Genomic DNA, 20,675 nt, shown 5'->3' on the forward strand with positions numbered 1-20,675 from the left:
GATTGGCAGAGCAGAGAGGGAGCTGGAGAGCAGGGAAGCTGCCCTTCCTCTCGAATGTGGGTAGACACTTCTCAAAGGAATTGCCAAAAAGTCACTGTTCATCAGATCAGGCGACTAGGAAGAAAAAAAAAGCAGAATTCTCGGCGTAGTGGAACACAATTATTGAATCTTTAATAGGATTTTTGGAAACACGAGTTACTTTTTTTTTTCTAAGGAAAAATTTGAGTTCTGTCTGTTTTAAAGCCTCACATATCCTTTACCTGTCTGCAAACGTTATCTTATGGCCAGTTGGATGGATACTCTGAACCAAACCTAAGAGGCCTTTCCTTTGTAAACCCATCAGGTGTAGCTGAAAGATAAACACTAGGGAGGGGCACCGCAGAAATGTAACAGAATGCAGCCACAGCCCGGTCCGCACTGGTAAAAGGAGCTGATTTCTCACCAATGTCCGGCAGGTTTTCTTTTTTCTAAGTTGTTAAACAGTGTCTCACATAGCTTAGTCTGGCCTCCAGCTCTGTGTGGCCACAGGCTACCTTTACCCTCCGGAGTCTCCTTCATTTCTTAAGCTCTGGAATTGCGGGCAGGGGCTATCTACTAGGACCAGTTCCTTTTTTCTTTTTCAAAAAAAAGTTGCGCCTGGAGGTGGTGGTGGCTGCAGAGCATGGCTTTAATCCCAGCACTCTGGAGGCAGAGGCAGGTGTATCTCTTTGAGTTCGAGGCCTGGTCTACAAGAGCTAGTTCCAGGACAGGCTTCAAAAGCTACAGAGAAACCCTGTCTTGAAAAGACAAAACAAATAAGAAAAATTTGGTTTTTGTTTTGTTTTGTTTTGTTTTGTTTTTCTTTTCAGTTTGGTTTAGGATTATGCAAGCTTGGATTTTAAAATACACATATTATTCAATTTCCATTTTTTACTTACTTTCCAGCCTCTTTAAGGATGGAGAAAAGCCAGCAGGAGGGGAGAATGCTAATTTTTGTTTTATGGTTCTACCGAAGAGTGATTGCTAAGAGATTTCCACAGGTGGTGTAAAGAGCCTGTTGTCAGATGGCTAGTTTGTTAGTAAACAGTGGAGCTGGATCTCCCTCCCTTTACAGGGACCTGTGCTTGACTTTTGGCTCATCTTGCAGGGAAATGATAGCAGTGTGGTTTGAAAACCTTCCTTTTCCCCGTTCCAGTGTGGAGTTTATTCTGCATGTCTACCACATTACCAAGGCTTAGCTTAGGTGTTTTTCAGCTTGTGAGGTTGCTTTTTTCTTTCTGCCTATTTAAGTCATACTCTCATTTTAAAAGATTTTTTTTTGAAGGGACAGGAATGAAGACTAGGAAGAAAGTCTAAAAAGAAAATCTTCCATTTTGGGATTAATACTCTTTTAAAAGTTAAGCCCTATCTGGTCGTAGGTTTCTGTCATCACACCTGAGACTTCTCCCAGGGCCAGCTTGTTTCTGTCCAGGTAGAAGTAGGTGAGAAGGAGCAGCTGCTCACTTACTTGATTGCTCTTGTCCATGGCCTTGCTTAATTCCTATTTTAACTTTTTAGCCATTAGTGTTGGGTTTCAATTAATCTTATTTATCTGATTATTACATGTGTGACATATGTTTTAACATATTAGCAGCTGAATTGGTAATTTATCTGTCTTTGAATTCTGGGATTCTGTTTGAGCTTGTATAATTCTGAGAATGAGTTTCCCTATAGGGTGTTTAGCAAGTCTCCTTGGTTCTTTTTCATTGGCTGAGGAAATGTGATGCGACAAAAGGTAGGATTCTACAGTCACCAGTGAAACAAAAGATGAGGCAGTATTTCCATTTATGCCTAGGATCGTCCTGTCATCAGTTTTCATGTTGATAGTGTGTGGGGTAGTGCATGCTTTAATGATAGCCTGGTATTTCTGTGTACAGTTCAGTGGATGGTCTGTCACTGGTGATATGCTAAGGGGAACAAGGATCCAGATTATCTTTTTGTTTTTTAAACTATTAGTTCTTCACCACCCCCCCCCGCCAATCTATTTAAAGATAATAACTAAGTATTGTGTATCTTTCAGTTTAGAAGGAATCTTGTCTGTTTACCTTAATTAATGGAATCAAAACAACTTCCCAAGTTCCCTAGTTAACACCCTCCCAAATACAAAGAGAAAGAAAAAAATTTTTCTCATTTATCCGGAAATCAACTATCATGGAAGTCTGGGAAGTCAGAATATTATTTAGGAAATAGGCATTTGGGAGCCAGTGTGTTAAAAAGCCATCCTTTGCTTTTAACTACCAGTGTTGCTCTGTAATTAGAGTCAGATTCCTTCCTTGTGGGTGTTCTGCCTATCATATACAGCACCTAACCTTAGATGATGCTTTAGTGCCAGGCATTCATCCAGCAAGGCGTAATCAGGTTAACAGGATGTCTGTGATAGAAACTGTGATTTGTGGAGCTGGAGAGATGGCTCAGTGGTTAAGAACACCTTTAATCCTTCCAGGACAGGCTCTAAAACTACAGTGAAACCCTGTCTCGAAAAAACCAAAAAAAAAAAAAAGAACACCTTTAATCTAGTACTCCAGGCCAGTCTTTGATTTGGAGGCCATCCTTGTGTACAGAGTGGGTTCCGGGACAGCCAGAGCTACACAGAGACACAACGAACAATACAATGACAACAACAAAAAAATGGGGTGGGAATAGTGTTCTGGCAGACAGCCTGAGTTCAGTTCCCAGCACCCTTGACAGGTGGCCTGCACTCACTGCCTTTAACTCCAGCTCCTGGGGCATCAGATCCTCTTTTGACCTCCTGGGGCACTGCACCTCACTCCACTCATGTGCATTAACCCCCCCCCCCCATAAAGCTAAAGTAGAAAATGTGAGCTGCTTAAGAAAATTGTTCCAGAAAGATGTGTGGTTGTGGGGCATTATTAGTACAGAGCTGAACATCTTTAAATGGTTAACAGTTTGAAATCCTTGGTACTTCAAAATTCCAAAAAAGTCTCAGTACCACCATACCACAAGTAGAAAGTTCCATACTTGATCTCATGTCATGTGTTATAGTCAAAATGAAGGTGTGCCCAAAACAATGTATAAATTGCCTTCATACTGATATATACGAAACGTGAGTTTAGTGTTTAGATTTGTGTTGCATCTCCTTTTGTATGTATTCAAGTACTATAAAACTTGAAATCTAAAATTTTTGGCTACTAGCCTTTGGATAAGGAGACATCCTGTAGTTCCCATAGTATGATAGAAATTGCGTATATTTGAACTGTTTTTTTTTTAAATAATTTATATTTGTTTAGATGGTAATAGAAAGGAAAACATGTGTAATCTAATAATTTTCATGACTTACCCTTTTAAAATTTTGTTTTCAATTTTATTTATGGGTGCATGAGTGAGAACATGCACCTCAGAGGGCAGAAACAGTGTATCTCATCTGCTAACGGTGGAGTTACAGATGCTTGTGAAGCTGCCTGACATTGATGCTAGGAATTGTCTCTGGTCCTTTGCAAGAGCAGCAAGCTCTCTTAAACCCTGAGCTACCTCTCTAGCCTCTAAAGTGACCTGCAAATGACTTGTGCCTTGCAGCAGATAGGCTCTGTTAAGAGATTACAGTAAAAATGTCTGGCGTGGTGGCGCATGCCTTTAATCCTAGCACTGAAGAGGAAGAGACAGGCTGATCTCTGTGATTCCAAGCCAATCAGAACTACACAGTGAGACTCTGTCTAAAAAAACAAATAACAAGCAGCAGTGACTCTTGCCTAAATCCTAGCAGAGGCAAGTGGATCTCTGTGAGTTCGAGGCCAGCCTGGTCTATAGAGCTATTTCCAGGACAGCTAGAGCTTTTACACAGAAAAACCCTGTCTCGAAAAACAAAACAAAAATAAAAAACCAAGAATAGTAAATAAAAATGATAATAATAAAAAAAAGGAGCTGGGCGGTGGTGGCGCACGCCTTTAATCCCAGCACTCGGGAGGCAGAGGCAGGTGGATCTTTTTGAGTTTGAGGCCAGCCTGGTTTACAAGAGCTAGTTCAAGGACAGGCTCCAAAGCTACAGAGAAACCCTGTCTCAAAAAACCAAAACAAAATAAAATAAAAAAATAAAAAAATAAAAAGGGATTATAGTTAAAAAATATACTGAATTTTTATTAAGCAGTGTCTATTGAAATTATCACTTGCACTGTTTGCCTTAGTAGTTACCAGAGTATAATTTTAATTAACACACTCAGTATAGAACCTATGGTGTAACTAGTTTGTAGTCTAGGAGGAAGCGATAAGTGACTAAAAGAACTGTCCTATCATCTGTTACCCCCTTTTGTTGTTCTGGGGCTTGAGCCTAGGACCTGACCCATACCCATACCCTTAGCTCTATTTTCTTGATTAATATCCTTTGTAACACTGAAGTTTCATGTGTTTGTCTTTTATGCATGTGGTAGTTTATGGTTTTTCTCTTTTTGGTATGCTGAATTAGTTTTGCAATTATGAGATAGAGTAATCTTACTTGGTCATGGTTTGTAGAATTTGGTTGATACAGCATTACTGATTGTCTTAGTAACTTTTCTATTGCTTTGAAGAGGCACCGTGACCAAGGTAACGTATAAAAGGAAGCATTCGATCAGGGTCTTGCTTACAGTTTCAGAGGGTAAGTTGAGAGTGTGGTGGCAGGCAGGCATTGTGCTGTAGTAGCTGAGACCTTACATGTTAAGGCTACTATAGGCAGAGAGAGACAGAGACAGACAAGGTCTGGTATGAAGCCTCAAAGTTCACTTCTAGTGATACACCATCTTCTCAAAACAGTTCTGCCAACTAGGGACCAAGCATTCAAATTTATGAGCTCATGGGGGCCATTCTTACTCAAACCACCACACTGATGAACATACTTTTACTTTTATTTAGTTGTTTTAAGTCTCTTATTTGGTAAATAAAATTGGATAAAAATAACTTTGACATTATGTCTTTTTGGTTGTTACTGTTTGTTTTGAGACAGGATCTTGCTATGTAGGGCTAGGTATGTAGCTCAAGCTTGACTCTAATTTGCAGCATCTTCCTGCCTCAACTGTATCATCACATGTAGCCAGTAACGTGCAGCTTTAGAGTTTAGAGTCACTTAATATTGCTTGTGGTTGATGATGCGAAGTCATGTTTCCTTCTACATTTTGACTAGCAGTGTGCTTACTGAATATGTAACTGTGGTCCTTTAAGACTGCAGTGGAACAGAGTTCTTTTATCTCAAGGGCTTGTAGTGTGGTACCAGTGCTTGTTTGTAAATATCACTGGTATAAACTAGAGTCATACAAAAGTAGAGCTGTACAGTTCTGTACGTGTGTGATATTGCATGATAAATGCAGGCTGCTGGCTTACATATTTATGTATTACAGATTTTACTACTTTAACATGTATTCCCAGTCTAGACCACTTACTTTTATTAAGGTTGGATGTTACCTTCCTTAAAAGATACTTGTTAGGACTGAACTTAGATACAGGCATAGCCGGGCGGTGGTGGCACATGTCTTTAATCCCAGCACTCCGGAGGTAGAGGCAGGCGGATCTCTGTGAGTTGAAGCCAGCCTGGTCTACAAGAGCTAGTTCCAGGACAGGCTACAAAGCTACAGAGAAACCCTATCTCGAAAAACAAAACAAATCAAAAAACCAAAAGCAAGCAAACAAAAATACAGGCATATATAGATGAATTTTCTATTGTTTTTTTTTTTAGAACTTGTTTGCTCTCATGTAAAAATAATTGTTAAGTGAGCTCCTCTTTTCAGCCAGTGAAAGTTGTAAAATGAGTTATTAGAACTCCATTATCTCCTCATCAAGCTCTAGAAATTGAGTAAAAAGTATTAGACCAGTGTTTGTTCTTGTGTCTCAGAAGGATTTATTCTCAGTGCTGGAGATTGAACCCTAGGCTTTACACTGGCTAGGCAAGTGTGCTACCACTGAGCTACATCCCTAGCTACAACTCACAGCTTTTCAAAAATAAAAATTTAGGGCTCGATTGTAGAAATTATTCAGGAGCATAGAAAAGTGGGGGTGGTGTGATGAACTCCCTGTTCAGGGTCTCATTCTTTGGCTCTGCCTGAGCTTGCACTCAACAGTCTTCCTGCTCAGCTTGAGTAATGCTTTCCTATGTAAGAGTACACCCACCCTGTCTGGTACAGTGACCACAGGTTCTCTTAAATGCCAACATCATATCATTCCAGAGTCAGAATTCCAGCTCAGCTTGAGAATAGCTTTTCATTTTTGGTTTGTTTGAACATGTAAATGAATTATGCTGTGTTCCTTTTGTAGCTTATAACTTTTAAAAGTTACCCTAGAATTACAGCCAACTGACTAAAATTGCTGTTTTTTTTTATTGTGTGAATCTTTTCTCTAGTTTTTTGAACTCAGAATTTTTTTTTAAAAGCTTGCTTACCTCAGCTTGTTATAATGGGGAAAGGTGAAGCTCCTCTGTCGGTTGTGTTCTGCACTCTGTGCTTCTCTGTGCAGACCTATAAGCTCACTAGTCAGAATGATGAAAAACTATATCTCCAAGTGCTATGTAATATGTAATCAGTTTTGTGGCTATGCTTGAGATGAAGTTCATTTAGCATAGACGTATCAGTCTTAAATGTGTAGTTGGTAGCATTTAATATATCCCCAGGATTGTGTAATCGTCTTCAGTGTAGATCCAAAACAGTTGCCCTGAAAAGAGATTCTCTGCCCAATACACAAACATTCCCTCTTCTCTCCATTTATTTCTATCCTTTGCTTATGTATTCTGCATATTTCATATTTATGGAATCATATCTCATAGTGTGACCCTTTGTATCTCAGTTTTTTGACTTAGTGTAATATTTTGGGTGATCAAGGTTGTAGATTGCATCAGTGCCTCATTTATGGCTGAATAATATTCCATTGCTCTGTGTATATATGGATCCCATCCATTTGTGGGCATTCTTTTGGTAAATGTACATGATGTTGATATGAACATTTGTCTATAGATGTTTGTCTGAACACCTGTTTTGTTTTCAGGTTGACTATGTATTTAGGCATGACCTGTACCATCATCAGCTATGTAAAGAACTCCAGTTTTTTTTTTTTTTTTTTTTTTTTTTTTTTTTTGTTTTTTTGTTTTTCGAGACAGGGTTTCTCTGCAGCTTTTTTAGAGCCTGTCCTGGAACTAGCTCTTGTAGACCAGGCTGGCCTCGAACTCACAGAGATCCGCCTGCCTCTGCCTCCCGAGTGCTGGGATTAAAGGCGTGCGCCACCACTGCCCGGCGAACTCCAGTTTCTTATATATACTTGCCAACAGCTTTGTAGCCTCCCTCCTTCCGTCCCTCCCTCCGCCCCTCCCTCCTCTCTTTTTAAATAGCCAACTTAGTGGCTGTGTGTAGTGGTGGCAGTGGTGTTTGGTTGGTAAATTGTGGTTTTTATTTGCAATATATAGTTTAGGACTTAGGACCCCAGGTTCTCTTGCCTCAGCTTCCTGAATCCTGGGATTACAGGTGTTCATCACCATGCCCAGCTTCCACTGTGGATATGATTGTCATTCTCTAGTTACTCCATGTTCTTTTGACCCTTTTAGATCTTTGACTGCATGTCTCTGGGAGTGCTTTGTCCAGTTCTCAATCGGCTGTCCTTTTTATTGTCAAATTGTAAGAATTCTTAATATAATTGGGATAATATAATCATGTGTGCTTGGTTTCATTTATACTTGTGTGTGTTTGCTGTCATTTACATTCTCATATACAGTTAAGATAAAGAGAGTATCGCTGCTGGGATTGGTTGGATTCTCCATGTTTTAACAGCATACCCTACCTATGCTAAACCACAGATCTGTTTTATATTTCTAAAATTTTGTTCTTTAAAGAATGTTGTATAAATGGAGTGGTGAGTGGATGGGTTTAATTTTTGGGTGGGGGGATTGTTTCTTTCAACTCATCCTGATTGTCTTGAAATCCATCTAACTTGTTGCACGTATCATAGTTTGTTTTATTTTATTGCTGACTAGTGTTTTACATATATTAATGAACCATACATAGTTTGTTTAACCATTCACCTACTAAAGGACATATGCATTATTTGCATTTTACACACCACCCCCCCCCCACACACACACAATGGATGGACTTTTTTTCAGAGTGGCCCTGGCATTCTGCCACCTGTGCCTAAACCGCCCAGTTCATTTGGGAGTGTGGCATTCTGATTGGTGTACATGGGTTTAACTTTCATTTCCCAAATCACTAATGTAGAGTGCCTTTAATTTGCCACCTGTATATCCTCTTAAATAGAATGTCTTTATACCTTTTATTTTACTTTCCAATTGGATTATTTGGGTTTTTGCTATTGTTTTGAGGGTTTCTGAAAAACGTTCTAGAATTAGCTCTTTTTCAGATTGTGTGCTTTGCAGTCACCCCCGCCCCACCTGAATCTGGAGCTCGTGTTCTTCATTCCACTTTTATGATCTTTCCAGCTACAAAAGTTTTTAATTTTGATTTAGGTATTTTCCCCTGTATTTTCCACAGAGGTTCTGTATTTTAAATTTGCAGTATGCTTACTCATACAAATCCTGAGACTGCAGTTCTTTTTGCACCAGCTCTTGTGTGGGGAAGGTTAGCTGCACTTTAAATGGCTTTGCACTTTGTACATAGAGGGTAGCCACACTTCTGTGGAGGCCACTTCTGTGGCTATTTTTATTTTTTCTCTTCTATTCCAGTGATCCGTGTTTTATCAGTATACCAGTGTAGTTTTGGTTATTTTAGCTACATTGTAAGCCCTGAAATTTGGTGAAATGATGCTTCCCACCTTATTTTCTTACAAATGAAAAAATTTTTCTTAGCTATTCTAAGTCATTTGCCTTCATGTATAAATTTTATCGTTTACTGGCTGTGTCTTAAAACTCTTGCTGGGGTTTTCATTAACCCTGTATGTAATTTTGGAGAAAATTTTCCTGTATTGGTGAGTCTTCAATCAATGAATATGATTTCTATTTATCTCTCCATATTTCTTTCATCATCGTTTTGTAGTTTTTAACATATAAGATGTGTGCACGTTCTGCTAAATTTGACGTTTTCCTTTGCTCTGAAGTTGATGGAAATGACATGGTGGCTGTCACCTCCTCCGGTGAGTTTTTAAAAGTTAACTTCAGGGACCGGAGAGATGACTCGGGAGTGAAGAGTGTTTCCAGCTATAAGGGATCCAACACTCTCTTGGCCTCTGTTAGTACCTACATACATATGCACATACCTGCACACACGTGCGTGTGCGTGCGCATACATACACACAATTAAAAATAAAAATCTTAAGATAAAAATTTTAGAATTAAAAAAATTGGTAATGATAGTACAGAATCTCTGTATATTGACTTTTTCCCATGCATTACTTACTTCTCTATTGCTGTTGATAAAACACCATGACCAAGGCAACTTACAAAAGAAGATCATTTATTTGGGCTTACAGTGTCAGAGGATTAGAGTCCATGACAGTGAAGCAAACTCATGGCAGTAGGAACAACTCAAAGCTCACAGGAGACAGAGAGAACTAATTCAAAATGCTGCAAGTCTTGTGAACTCTGAAAGCCTGCTCCCACTGACACACCCCCTTCAGTAAGGCCTAATCTTTCCCAAACAATTCAAAGATGCCAGCCTATGGGGGCACATCTTATTAAAACCACCACAGCCTATTAACATAATAGCATGGTGTACTTTTACAATTAAGAAATTACTGTGAATTAACTGTAATACTGAATTTGCTTTGATTTCTTTTGATTTTACTGACTTTATTAAATCTGTATCACATGTTTTGTGGCAAATTTTCTTGAGACTCATTTATCTATGATAGTTGAACAGATTTCGGTATCTTGTTGATGTTGGTAATTTGACCAAGCTAGTATTTGTCAGTTTCTACTCTGGAAAATCTTTCTTTTCTTTCCATATTTAGTCTGTGGAAGAAAGTCATTGTGCACAAACCACAGTATTAAGAGTGGAAAATTATGTTCTCCCTCCTGGATTGTGAAGTTTTATGTAGTTTAACATTTGTTTCTTACTTTTTTGCCCATTTGTTTATCACTTAGCATAAACTAGTGGCTATTATTTTACTTTTTTCATGTAAGTCAGATTTCTTTGCTGGTTTGTAGTCCTAGGGATCAAATCTCAGGTCTCACAGGTGTAGGCAAGCATGGTTTGCAACTGATGAGCTATTCCACCAGCCCTTGACTTACAATTTAATACTGTGTTTAGTTTGTTGCTCCAGTTAACTAAATTGCTGTTTTCATTGGTCATTGTGGACTCTTTGAGTTGTTCATATTTTTTGGTGTCACATGCCCAGAATCTGTGTGTTTATGTGTTGACTTTCCTCAGTTTTGTTTAGTCCATTTCTTACTTTCTGGTGCTCCAAGGTGCTTCAAGCTTAACTTTTTTTAAAAAAAGATTTTATTTATTATGTATACAGTATTCTGTTTGCATGTATGTCTGCAGACCAGAAGAGGGCGCCATATCCCATTATAGATGGTTGTGAGCCACCACGTGGTTGCTGGGAATTGAACTCAGGACCTCTGGAAGAGCAGACAGTGCCTCTGAGCCAGCTCTCCAGCCCCCTGTCTGTCTTATATCAGCCAGAGAATCAGCCATTTTTGTGTTTTTGTCAGCAACTGTTATTCTCAGTTACTTGCATTTTAGCCTTTGGAATGGGTGTAGAATGCCATCTCCTTGTTTTAATTTTATTTTCCCTTTATTGAGCTTTTGTTTTTATTTACATCTTTTGCAGTGTGTTTGTTTTTGGCAGCATAATTTCTTATCTTTTGCTCATATTTAGTTGGGTGCTCTTAAGAGTTCTTTGTATATTTTGGATATAAGTATTAACAACATAGCATTTGCAAATATTGTTCCCATTTGTATTTTCATTTTTTAATAGTACCTTCTTCAGAAGTGTTTGATTTTAATAAAGTCTTGTTATTTTTCTTTCATGACTTGTGCTTTTTGTGTTTTGTCTAAAAATCTCATTGCCAAGCCTCAATGAGATAACTACCTTTGTATGGTATCAAGTCTAAAAGACTACTTCTGGCTAATAAAAGATTAATAGTTTCTGAATGCTTACCAAACATCAAGCACTGTGATAACCAATTGCCACACATACTAGACATTGTTTTAAAAATACAAATAGGGCTGAAGATACATGACATCGTGTTCAATTCCTATTATATATTGAAAGAATGCTTTGGAAGTGTTCAGGCTAAGACTTAATCATATTGTACTTGATGGATATAGCTGTGTTTGAGTTTACTGAAAAATCAGAAGCTAGATTACTTCTTTTTTTAGGAAAACAAAAAAGGTCAACAAATTTTGTGTTTTGTGTTTAGGTAATGAATTCTCCAGCTTTGCTCTTCAGTATCATATTGACTGTTCTAAGTTGTTTGGTATTCCATGTATACATTGACTGAGTGTAGTAATGTCATATTCTGATCTACTTAGAAAGCTGAGACAGAATCACAGGTTTGAGGCCAGCCTGAACTAGGCACAGTAAATCCAAAGTTTTAAAAATACAAATAGGGCTGAAGATACATGACATCGTGTTCAATTCCTATTATATATTGAAAGAATGCTTTGGAAGTGTTCAGGCTAAGACTTAATCATATTGTACTTGATCGATATAGCTGTGTTTGAGTTTACTGAAAAATCAGAAGCTAAATTACTTTTTTTTTTTTTAGGAAAACAATAGTTTGAGCTTGTGACGGGGGGCGGGGTGAGGTGTGCTTTGTAATTATGTGGCCTTCCTGCGTATCATATTTGCGCGTCACTTCATAAAATTGCTAATGGTGTTAAGGGAGAATGTCTAGTGTGTGTGGCAATTGGTTATCACAGTGCTTGATGTTTGGTAAGCATTCAGAAACTGTTAATCTTTTATTATTAGCCAGAAGAAGTCTTTTAGACTTGATACCACACAAAGGTAGTTATGTGTACTATACTGTAGGAATATTTGTTGATGAATATTCTGGGATGATAGTGAAACAAAGAAAATCCCTCATGGTCTTTAGATGGGGCAAATATAGTTTATGTGAGGGTTGGCAATATTTTGCAGGTCAAGAGTCAACCATCAACCTTCCTTTTCTCTTTAGTTTCCAGAAACTGTTGTAATGTGAAATATTGGCATAGGTTCCTTTAGGGCAACTCTTGGTTGCCCTGGGCTATCCTTAGATTCTCATTATCTGACATGACCTGAACATATAGTCTTTTATTTTTCCCTACTGCTTTTTGTATACATCTAGTTTTAAGTGTTACCAATTCCGTCCACTTTATGTTTACAAGACTTGAAGCTTGCTTGCATTGGTACAAGTCAGGTGCCCATTATGTTCTTACTATATAGTTACTTACCCAAGTTCCCTCACAGGGTCTCTTACTTCCTAGTAGTTGGGCTGTGCCTGCTGTACCATCCTCTTTGCCATGGTAACATCTTTCTCTACTGTGTTGCCTGTTTTTAAACTGCTTTACCAGGGTTTGACTTCCCCATTTTAGATATGCACACTGTTCAGAGTCAAGTGTCCAATGGGACATTTTAATTCTGTTCAACTATTCATAAAAGCATTAAATTCCTTTATTTCTTGATTTACAGTTTGCTATCTACGCTAGTAAGTTTCTTGAAGTTAAATTCTGTATTGCTAATATTTTGTTATATAGTCTTTTCATTGTATAGGAAGTTTATTTTTCTTCAAAAGTTCTTTTTACCAGATTAAACAATAAAGGTGTTCCTCTATTTAATATATCTTCTTTAAAAATAGTACTTTATTTTATGTGTATAAGTATTTTGCCTGCATGTATGTTTGTACACCCCATGAGTCCCTAGTATTGGAGGAGGCCAGAAGAGGAAATTGGATCATTTGGAATTGGAAATATAGGTGGGTGTTAGGAATTGAACCCAGGTCCTCTGGAAGAGCAGCCAGTGTTCTTACTGCTGAGCCATCTCTCCAGTTCTCATCTGTTGCGGTCTTAATGTGTCATTCAGATTAATTTAATATACTGTTTTGTACTTGTACATTTCAGAATGACTGACCTAGGTTTTCTGTAGATTTTAACTTGATAGGGACTTTGGCTCCTCCAAATAAGATAGGTGAGGACGTAGACTAGAGTCAAAAATGTGAAAGAATTGGGCTTAGAGGTTAAGAGCACTGGCTGCTCTTCCAGAGGTCCTGAGCTCAATTCCCAGCAGCCACATGGTGGCTCATAACCATCTATAATGGGATCAGGTGCCCTCTTCTGGCATGCAGGCACACATGCAGGCAGAACAGTATATATCCCGTATATACTGTGTGTGTGTGTGTGTGTGTGTGTGTGTGTGTGTGTGTGTGTGTGTATATATATATATATAATCTTTAACAAATGTGAAAGATTGAAAGTAGCTTTGGTTCTGGATTGGGCCCGTGTGTGTCTGTGTGTGTATACGTGTGTGTGCTAAGTGTTTTATTTAGTAAACCATACTCAACTCATGTAAATTTATATGTACAGTCATGGTTTCCTTAAGGCATTCAAATCTTTGTGCATTCCAGTGTTGTCCACTAGTAAAATTGGATAATAGACTAGTTGGTTTCTCAGGTTCTTTTGAACTTTCTAATTTTTGCTGTTTTAAGTGAAAAAGGTAAAAGTGTTCAAATATTAGGTGTTGTAACTAATAACCAAAGAATAAGGCCTGTTTTATACTTTGGTTCTTTGGTATTTTATAAAAGTAACTGCATTTAGGTGTGTGCGCATAGACAGACACACATTTATTATCTATGGAAGTTACTTACTTTTCTTCATTGTCTAGGACGTTTTTTTATGTGTTTTAGGGTTAGGGCTCTTCATTCATACCTTCTGGTTCTGGTATACTGACCTTTATGGAGGAAGACAGAGAGTTTGGTAAGTATGTAACCGTATTGTTATGAGAGGACTTGAAGAGTGTTTCTCTGTGTTACTAATATGTATAGGGTGCAAAAATACCAAGGAAGTGTCTGTGTAAGAGACTGATAGATTATTTACTGTTGAGTAACATTTGTGTTTGTTTTCATTTAGTACCAAGGATGATATTGATTTTGGCGCCTTGGCTGCAGAAATAGAAGGAGCTGGTGCTGCCAAGGAACAGGAGCCTCAGAAATCAAAGGGAAAGAAGAAAAAAGAGAAAAAGAAGCAAGACTTTGAGTATGTTTTAAAAAGCATTCAGTTTTTTTATATCTTGGGTATTTGAGTCATCGAATGGTTCCAGTGCTTCAAAATGTATTTTACTCCTTTTCTAGTGAGAACGATATTCTGAGAGAACTTGAAGAATTGTCTCTGGAAGCCCAAGGCATCAGAGCTGACAGAGAAGCTGCTCCAGTCAAGGTGAAAGATGTTACCATTCGTGCTTCCTGCTTAGTGTTTTCTTCCTAGTGATGTTTTGGGAGCTGCATGGAGAATCCTGTGATTGTAGATATGTTAATAGTTTCTATAAAACAGGTCAAAGGGAGGAACCAAATTGTCTGAAAGAAGCAATATTTTTTTAAAACCTTTGACAGATATAAATAAATAATACTTTTTGGGAATGTAGAAGTACCTAATGTTGTATTGCCTCTTGATAAAACTTGTACATTTGGGGACAGTGATGACATTGCCCTCCTCCACCTTCAATTTTCTATGTATTTTTCATTTGTTTCAGGGCACTTGGATTTTGAGATGTATGGTGAATGTGAATTGTATAACAGGCCTACACTAGTGTTTATTGTGTGGTTGGATTTTTTTTTCTTTTTAGATTTATTTATTTGTATGAGTGTTTTGCCAGCATATGTTTATGTGCACCGTGTGTGTGCCTGGTGCTCACAAAGGTCAGAAGAGAGGGCATCAGATCCTTGGAGCTGGAGTTACAGATGGTTGTGAGCCGACATGTGGGTGCAGTAACCAAACCTGGATCCTGTGCAAGAGCAACAATTGCTCTTAACTGCTTAGCTGTCTCTCCAACCCCATACTTTTTTATGTTTTATAAAACAGTACAAAAATAATCATGCTTCCATAAAATGTATTAAAAGTGTGTCCTGAGGGAAGCACTTTACTCTGAGAGGGTCCTGGTTATTTTTAAGGGTTGACAATCTGTTTATATTTCTAATATGGGAAACTTTTTTAGCTTACAGAAAACAATGAAGAAGAATCTGCCTCAAAACAAGATAAAAAGAAGAAAGGACAGAAGGGCAAAAAAACAAGTTTTGATGATAATGATAGTGAAGAATTGGAAGATAAGGATTCAAAATCAAAAAAAGCTGCAAAACCTAAAGTGGAAATATTCTCTGGAAGTGATGATGATGATGATTCTAATAAACTTTCTAAAAAAGCTAAAAAAGCTCAAAAATCAAATAAAAAATGGGATGGGTCAGAGGAGGATGAAGATAATAGTAAAAGAAGTAAAGAACGTTCTAGAGTAAACTCTTCTGGTGAAAGTGGTGGTGAGTCAGATGAATTTTTACAGTCCAAAAAAGGACAGAAAAAAAATCAGAGAAACAAGCCCCTTCCTAACGTAGAGAGTGGGAATGAAGATGATGACTCCTTCAAAATTAAGACAGTGGCCCAGAAGAAGGCAGAAAAGAAAGAGCGCGAGAAAAAAAAGAGAGATGAAGAAAAAGCAAAATTACGGAAGCTGAAAGAAAAGGAAGAGCTAGAAAAAGGTAAAAAGGACCAGAGTAAACAGAAAGAACCTCAGAAGAAATCTGAAGACGAAGGTTTGAAATCGAAAGTGGCTCTTGATGCAGGAGCTGCCTCTGAGGAGAAAGGAGACATTCCTGCAGCTATAGAAGGTTGGTAAATAACCACAAAAGCCTTTGTCTCATATCTAATCTAAATTGTGATCATTGTACTGTACATTATTTTGTGACATGCGTGTGTGTGGGTACACTCTCCTGTGCATTCAGATATGGAAACCAGAGATGATTTTAGGTCTCTACCATTATCACACTCCATCCTACATTTTAAGAATTTTTTTTAATTTTTTGAGATTATAATATTATATCATTTCTCTTTCCTTCCAAACCTTTCCATATACCTCTTTTTGCTCTTTCAAATTTATAGCCTCTTTTTTTCATTAATTGCTGTGAGATTGTCTCTCCCAGGAGTGTCAGAAACTATACTCATAAAGTCTCACTAACATGATTGCCTAAATGTGTGTTGAATAAGGACAGCAACAAATAGACATGCTATAGAGGACAGGACAAGCCCATGCCTCAACAATACACAAGGAACTACAAGCAGCTAAGAAATGCTGAAATCATGATAAATAATCTACCATCTTATTTTTTCACTCAACATAGAGTTAGTTTTTCAACCAGGGTGGCTGGTCAGCGAGCCTCAGGGTCCTTGCCTTTCTTTCCCTTCCCATGTATTGGATTTACAAATGTATGCTGCCATGCCTGTCTTTTGATGTGGTTGCTGGGGATATGATCTGAATTCCTCATGTTTGCATGGCAAGCACTTTGCTCATTAAACCATTTCTCCAAGCTATTTATTTATATACTAGTAATTTAGTAACATTTTATTGTGACTGTTCTTGCTGTTAATGATGACTAAGTGACCAAAGAAAAAATTTCCTTCCCAAAACTCATGTCAGATGATAGCTCTAAATTCTTTCCTATTAAATAAAACCCAGTTTAGCCTGTAAAATAGAAAAATAAACAGTAAATCAAGAAACTTAAATTATTTAAATCACTTAAGTGAAAGTAAACGTTTTTGTTTCTCTTTTTAAAAAAAATTGTTTCATTTATTTGTTTTTATGTGTGGGTGTATGCGTGCCATATTGTACGTGCAAAGGTCAGAGTACAACTTTTAGGAGAAGTCAGCTTTCTATTTACCATGTTAGTTCCAGGCATCAAACATAGGTTGTCAGACTTGACACCAATCACCTTTACCTTTTGAGCCATGTTCCTGGCCTTGCTTTTTGTCTTTTTTTTTTTTTTTTTGTAATTGAAATAAACTGATCAGTAATTGAAATCTAAACATGCTAGCTGATTGCTTTCCCTTAGAATAAATATATCTCTATATAAGGTGGTTTAGATTTTTAAAAATCGTCATTTTTCCTTAGACTAGAAAACTTGTAGTCAAAAGAAAGTGACCTGTTTTTACCCATGAAATTTTTATTTTCTGAATTTTGAGGAGAAATACCATCACAGGAATATTACCCATTTTATTTCTTTAGATTTTTATATTTTGTTTCAATATCCCCATGTTCCAGGTATCATTTTTATCATTCTTATCTAACAGAAGTGAAATGCCTATGGCACCTAAATGGGCATAAGCTAATTTGATTCTTTAGCATTTCAGATATGTGTTGTGATTCCCAGACTGAGAGATACCTGAAATGTAGTGTCCGTCTCCTTTTTACCGCTGATAGGGTCTGTGTGTCATCTTGGTTCATCTGGATGTCTCAGACCAACACTAACGTTACAGGTGCCCCAGTGAGCCAGCTGTGATACCTGATGTACCTGGTACTGATATACTGAGGCACCACAGTGCACTGCTGTCAGAAGCCTTGTCTCATGGTGGTCCTTGAATCCTGGCTAGCTTTTATTTGTGGACAAAGGAAACAACTTGAATGCTTTGCCTGCATTCTTTTTTGTAGATGACAATGAAGGAGACAAAAAGAAAAAAGATAAGAAGAAAAAGAAAACAGAAAAAGATGAGAAAGAGAAAGAGAAGAAGAAAGGCCCTAGCAAGTCCACTGTTAAAGCTATACAAGAAGCTTTGGCTAAGCTTAAAGAGGAGGAGGAGAGACAAAAGAGAGAAGAGGAAGAACGCATTAAGCGGCTTGAAGAACTAGAAGCCAAACGAAAAGAAGAGGTATGTTTTTCATGAAGTTGACAAAACTGATAGTTTTACTTGAAATCTGTTCTAATGTACATTTAAAAAATTCATAGTTGTATGGGCATTTTAGTTATACTAACTGCTCTGATATAAATATAATAAGATAAAAGAAGTATAAAAAAATCTTACCTTTATTTCCCCATGTACAGACTGAATTGCATGTGTTTTATGGCTAATGACATACCCTGGTGTTATTTAAGAACTGCCACAAAGTATCTTCATTCATATGTCTCCTAAAATATTATTTTGCATGAATCTCAAGAGCTTTGAAGTTTGTGTTGCTTGTTTTAAATTTTATGGTTTATTCAGCTAATAGAATTTTTATATGCCATGTACTTTTGCTTAGGAACGATTAGAACAAGAAAAAAGAGAAAGGAAAAAGCAAAAAGAAAAAGAAAGAAAAGAACGCTTAAAAAAAGAAGGGAAACTTTTAACTAAGTCACAAAGAGAAGCCAGAGCCAGAGCTGAAGCGACCCTTCAACACCTCAAGGCTCAGGGTAAGTAATGCTCTTCACAGCTTCTTTCACGCATTATATCCCTGATACAGGAGCTTTAATTCACGGGTGTGGAATTGAAACTATGGAAAAGCTAAGTAAAAATGTTAAGAATAGATAGGTAGTGTCATTGTTCAGGAGAATGACTTCCACTATGATGGAAATTTGTGTGCAAGCGATGAATTTTCATGAAATTTGCCCTCTCTCCAAGAAACAAATGAAAGTGAGACCTTTTGGGCTGGAAAGATGGCACTGCTCTTCCAGGGGTCCTGAGTTCAATTCCCAGCAACCATGTGGTAGATCACAACCACCTATAATGGGATCTGGTGCCCTCTTCTGGCCTGCAAACGTGCATGCAGGCAGAACACTGCATAATAAACAAACAAAAGAAAGAAAGAAAGAAAAAAAAAAGTGAGACCTTTTAACCAGTTCCACCAATTATCAACCCTTCTTTGTTTCTGTTTTATACCCCTTCTGAGCATGGTTTTTTGTTTGTCTTTTTTTTTTTTTTTTTATGGCTCACGTAGGTTTATTGGGAAAGGAGAGAGAAGAGACAGAGACAGGTCCCTGGGGATAAGAGTGGAAAAAGAAAGGAAGAAGGAGGGAGGGAGGGAGGGAGGGAGAGGAGAGAAAGAGAGAGGAGAGAGACAGACAGACAGGAGGTGGGTTAGGCCCACCTTTTAAAGGGAACTGTAGTGCTGGTTTGTCTTTTTTAATGGGGTTCTGTAGAGTGAGTCATAGATACTTATATTTTTCTTCCATACTATTTGTATATGTAGCAAATAAGTATTTTATTTAGCATAATAAGAATATATATTATTACTGACAATTCTTTTCAAAAGTTTTTTGTAGGTCCATGAGTGTGTGTGCTCATGGAGGTCAGAGGTTGACACTGTCTCAGTTGCTGATCCACCTTGTTTTTGGGCAGGGCCTTTGGCTGAACCTGGAGCTTATCAGTTGATTAGAGTGGGTGGCCAGTGAGCTCCAGAGCCTGCCTGCCCATGACCTCCAAGTGCTGTGGTTATAGGTGTTATGCGATATTTTTTGGTCTTTTTGCTTTTTGAGGGGATTACCACCCAGCTTCCAAATAAATCACATACAAAGGCTTATTCTTAGTTATGGATGCCTGGCCTTAGCTTGGCTTGTTTCTTGCCAGCTTTTATCTTTATATTTCTATATACGTTTCTTTACTTCTTTCTCCATGGTTTGCTGTGTGACTGGGAGGCTGGCACCTCATATCCTCCTCTTCTTGTTTTCTTGCTCCTCCCTTTCTGCTTTTCTCCTTCTATTTATACTCTCTGCCTACTAGTCCTGCCTATTCTTGCTTCTGCCTTGCTATTGGCCATTCAGCTTTTTATTAGGCCATCGGGTGTTTCAGACAGGCAAAGAATCACAGCCTCACAGAGTTAAACGAATACATCATAAACAAAAGCAACACATCTTAAAATAGTATTCCCTAATATACAGCTGTGCACTTTTGTGCCTGAAGTTTTTGTTTGAGTGTTCTTTAGTGTAAATGCTGGGGTTCTGAACTCACATCCTCATGGTTGCTCTGTAAGCAAGTCACATAAGGGAGCTTGTTTATTGTGTACCTCGTAACTGATACTATGGTGATCTTTGGCATTGCTTTTCCCTCAGAAATCTTAGCATTTGAGTTCTATCATACATAAGAAATGGTGATGTATTGAGCTTAAGCAGTTTGTTCAACATTCAGAGCTGAAATTTAAATTGTTTTTTCCCCTTGGTGATGAATTCTTTATTATGTTTGTACTTAAATTTCAGAAAATTTATTTTTATTTGGGGATATAGCTTTAAAACCAGTGGTGTTAGAGGGTACATTTGTATATAGCTAATACCCAATCATCAGATTTGACTGGTGACTATTTAGAAAGCTAAAGGCCCTTAGAAGATATTTTTGGAACAGAAAGAGAATAATTTTCCAGGCTCAGAAATGCTATTTTTTGGAGTAGCTACAGATGTAATTAGATGGAAATTAAGGACCAGTCTTTAGGACCTTCTTGGAAAAGATAGTTTCTCAAGAGATACCGCTGACCCTGATCTCTTTTCTTAGTCTTCATAATGCTCCCTAGTGCCTGACAACTTTGGTTCCCTGCTGTCTAGAAATAGAAAGTTTTCATTCCTTATTTTGATATGAAATGCCCTCTGCAGTCTAATCCTGTGAATCATGTCAATAAAAGATCTTGTAGTGTTGGCTCACTGTGACTTTGAAAGGTAGCTTATTAAGTAGAAATAAGTTACCACATCTATTCCCTTGCTTATTCGATCCAGAATGGATTCTTGAATGTCTGCAGGGCTTTCTGATCATTGCTGTGAAAATCACTGCAGGTTTTCAGTCAGCTGCTAAGTTTATTGCAGGAAAGAGCTCTTGGAGAACTTG

The 20,675-nt window shown here is 37.8% G+C and overlaps 1 protein-coding gene across 1 annotated transcript in view; it reads left to right on the top strand.

The window, feature by feature from the left end:
- The window catches only part of Eif5b (eukaryotic translation initiation factor 5B), a 57,402-nt gene that overhangs the window by 1,215 nt on the left and 35,512 nt on the right, over positions 1-20,675 (top strand). Inside the window, exons 2-6 of the mRNA XM_038342788.2 lie at positions 13,983-14,108; positions 14,204-14,288; positions 15,064-15,727; positions 17,542-17,759; positions 18,130-18,280. Coding sequence (XP_038198716.1) covers positions 13,983-14,108; positions 14,204-14,288; positions 15,064-15,727; positions 17,542-17,759; positions 18,130-18,280 — 1,244 coding nt within the window. The remainder of the gene's footprint in view (positions 1-13,982; positions 14,109-14,203; positions 14,289-15,063; positions 15,728-17,541; positions 17,760-18,129; positions 18,281-20,675) is intronic.

This window comes from Arvicola amphibius, chromosome 9 (assembly GCF_903992535.2).
Source record: "Arvicola amphibius chromosome 9, mArvAmp1.2, whole genome shotgun sequence".
NCBI lineage: Eukaryota > Metazoa > Chordata > Mammalia > Rodentia > Cricetidae > Arvicola > Arvicola amphibius.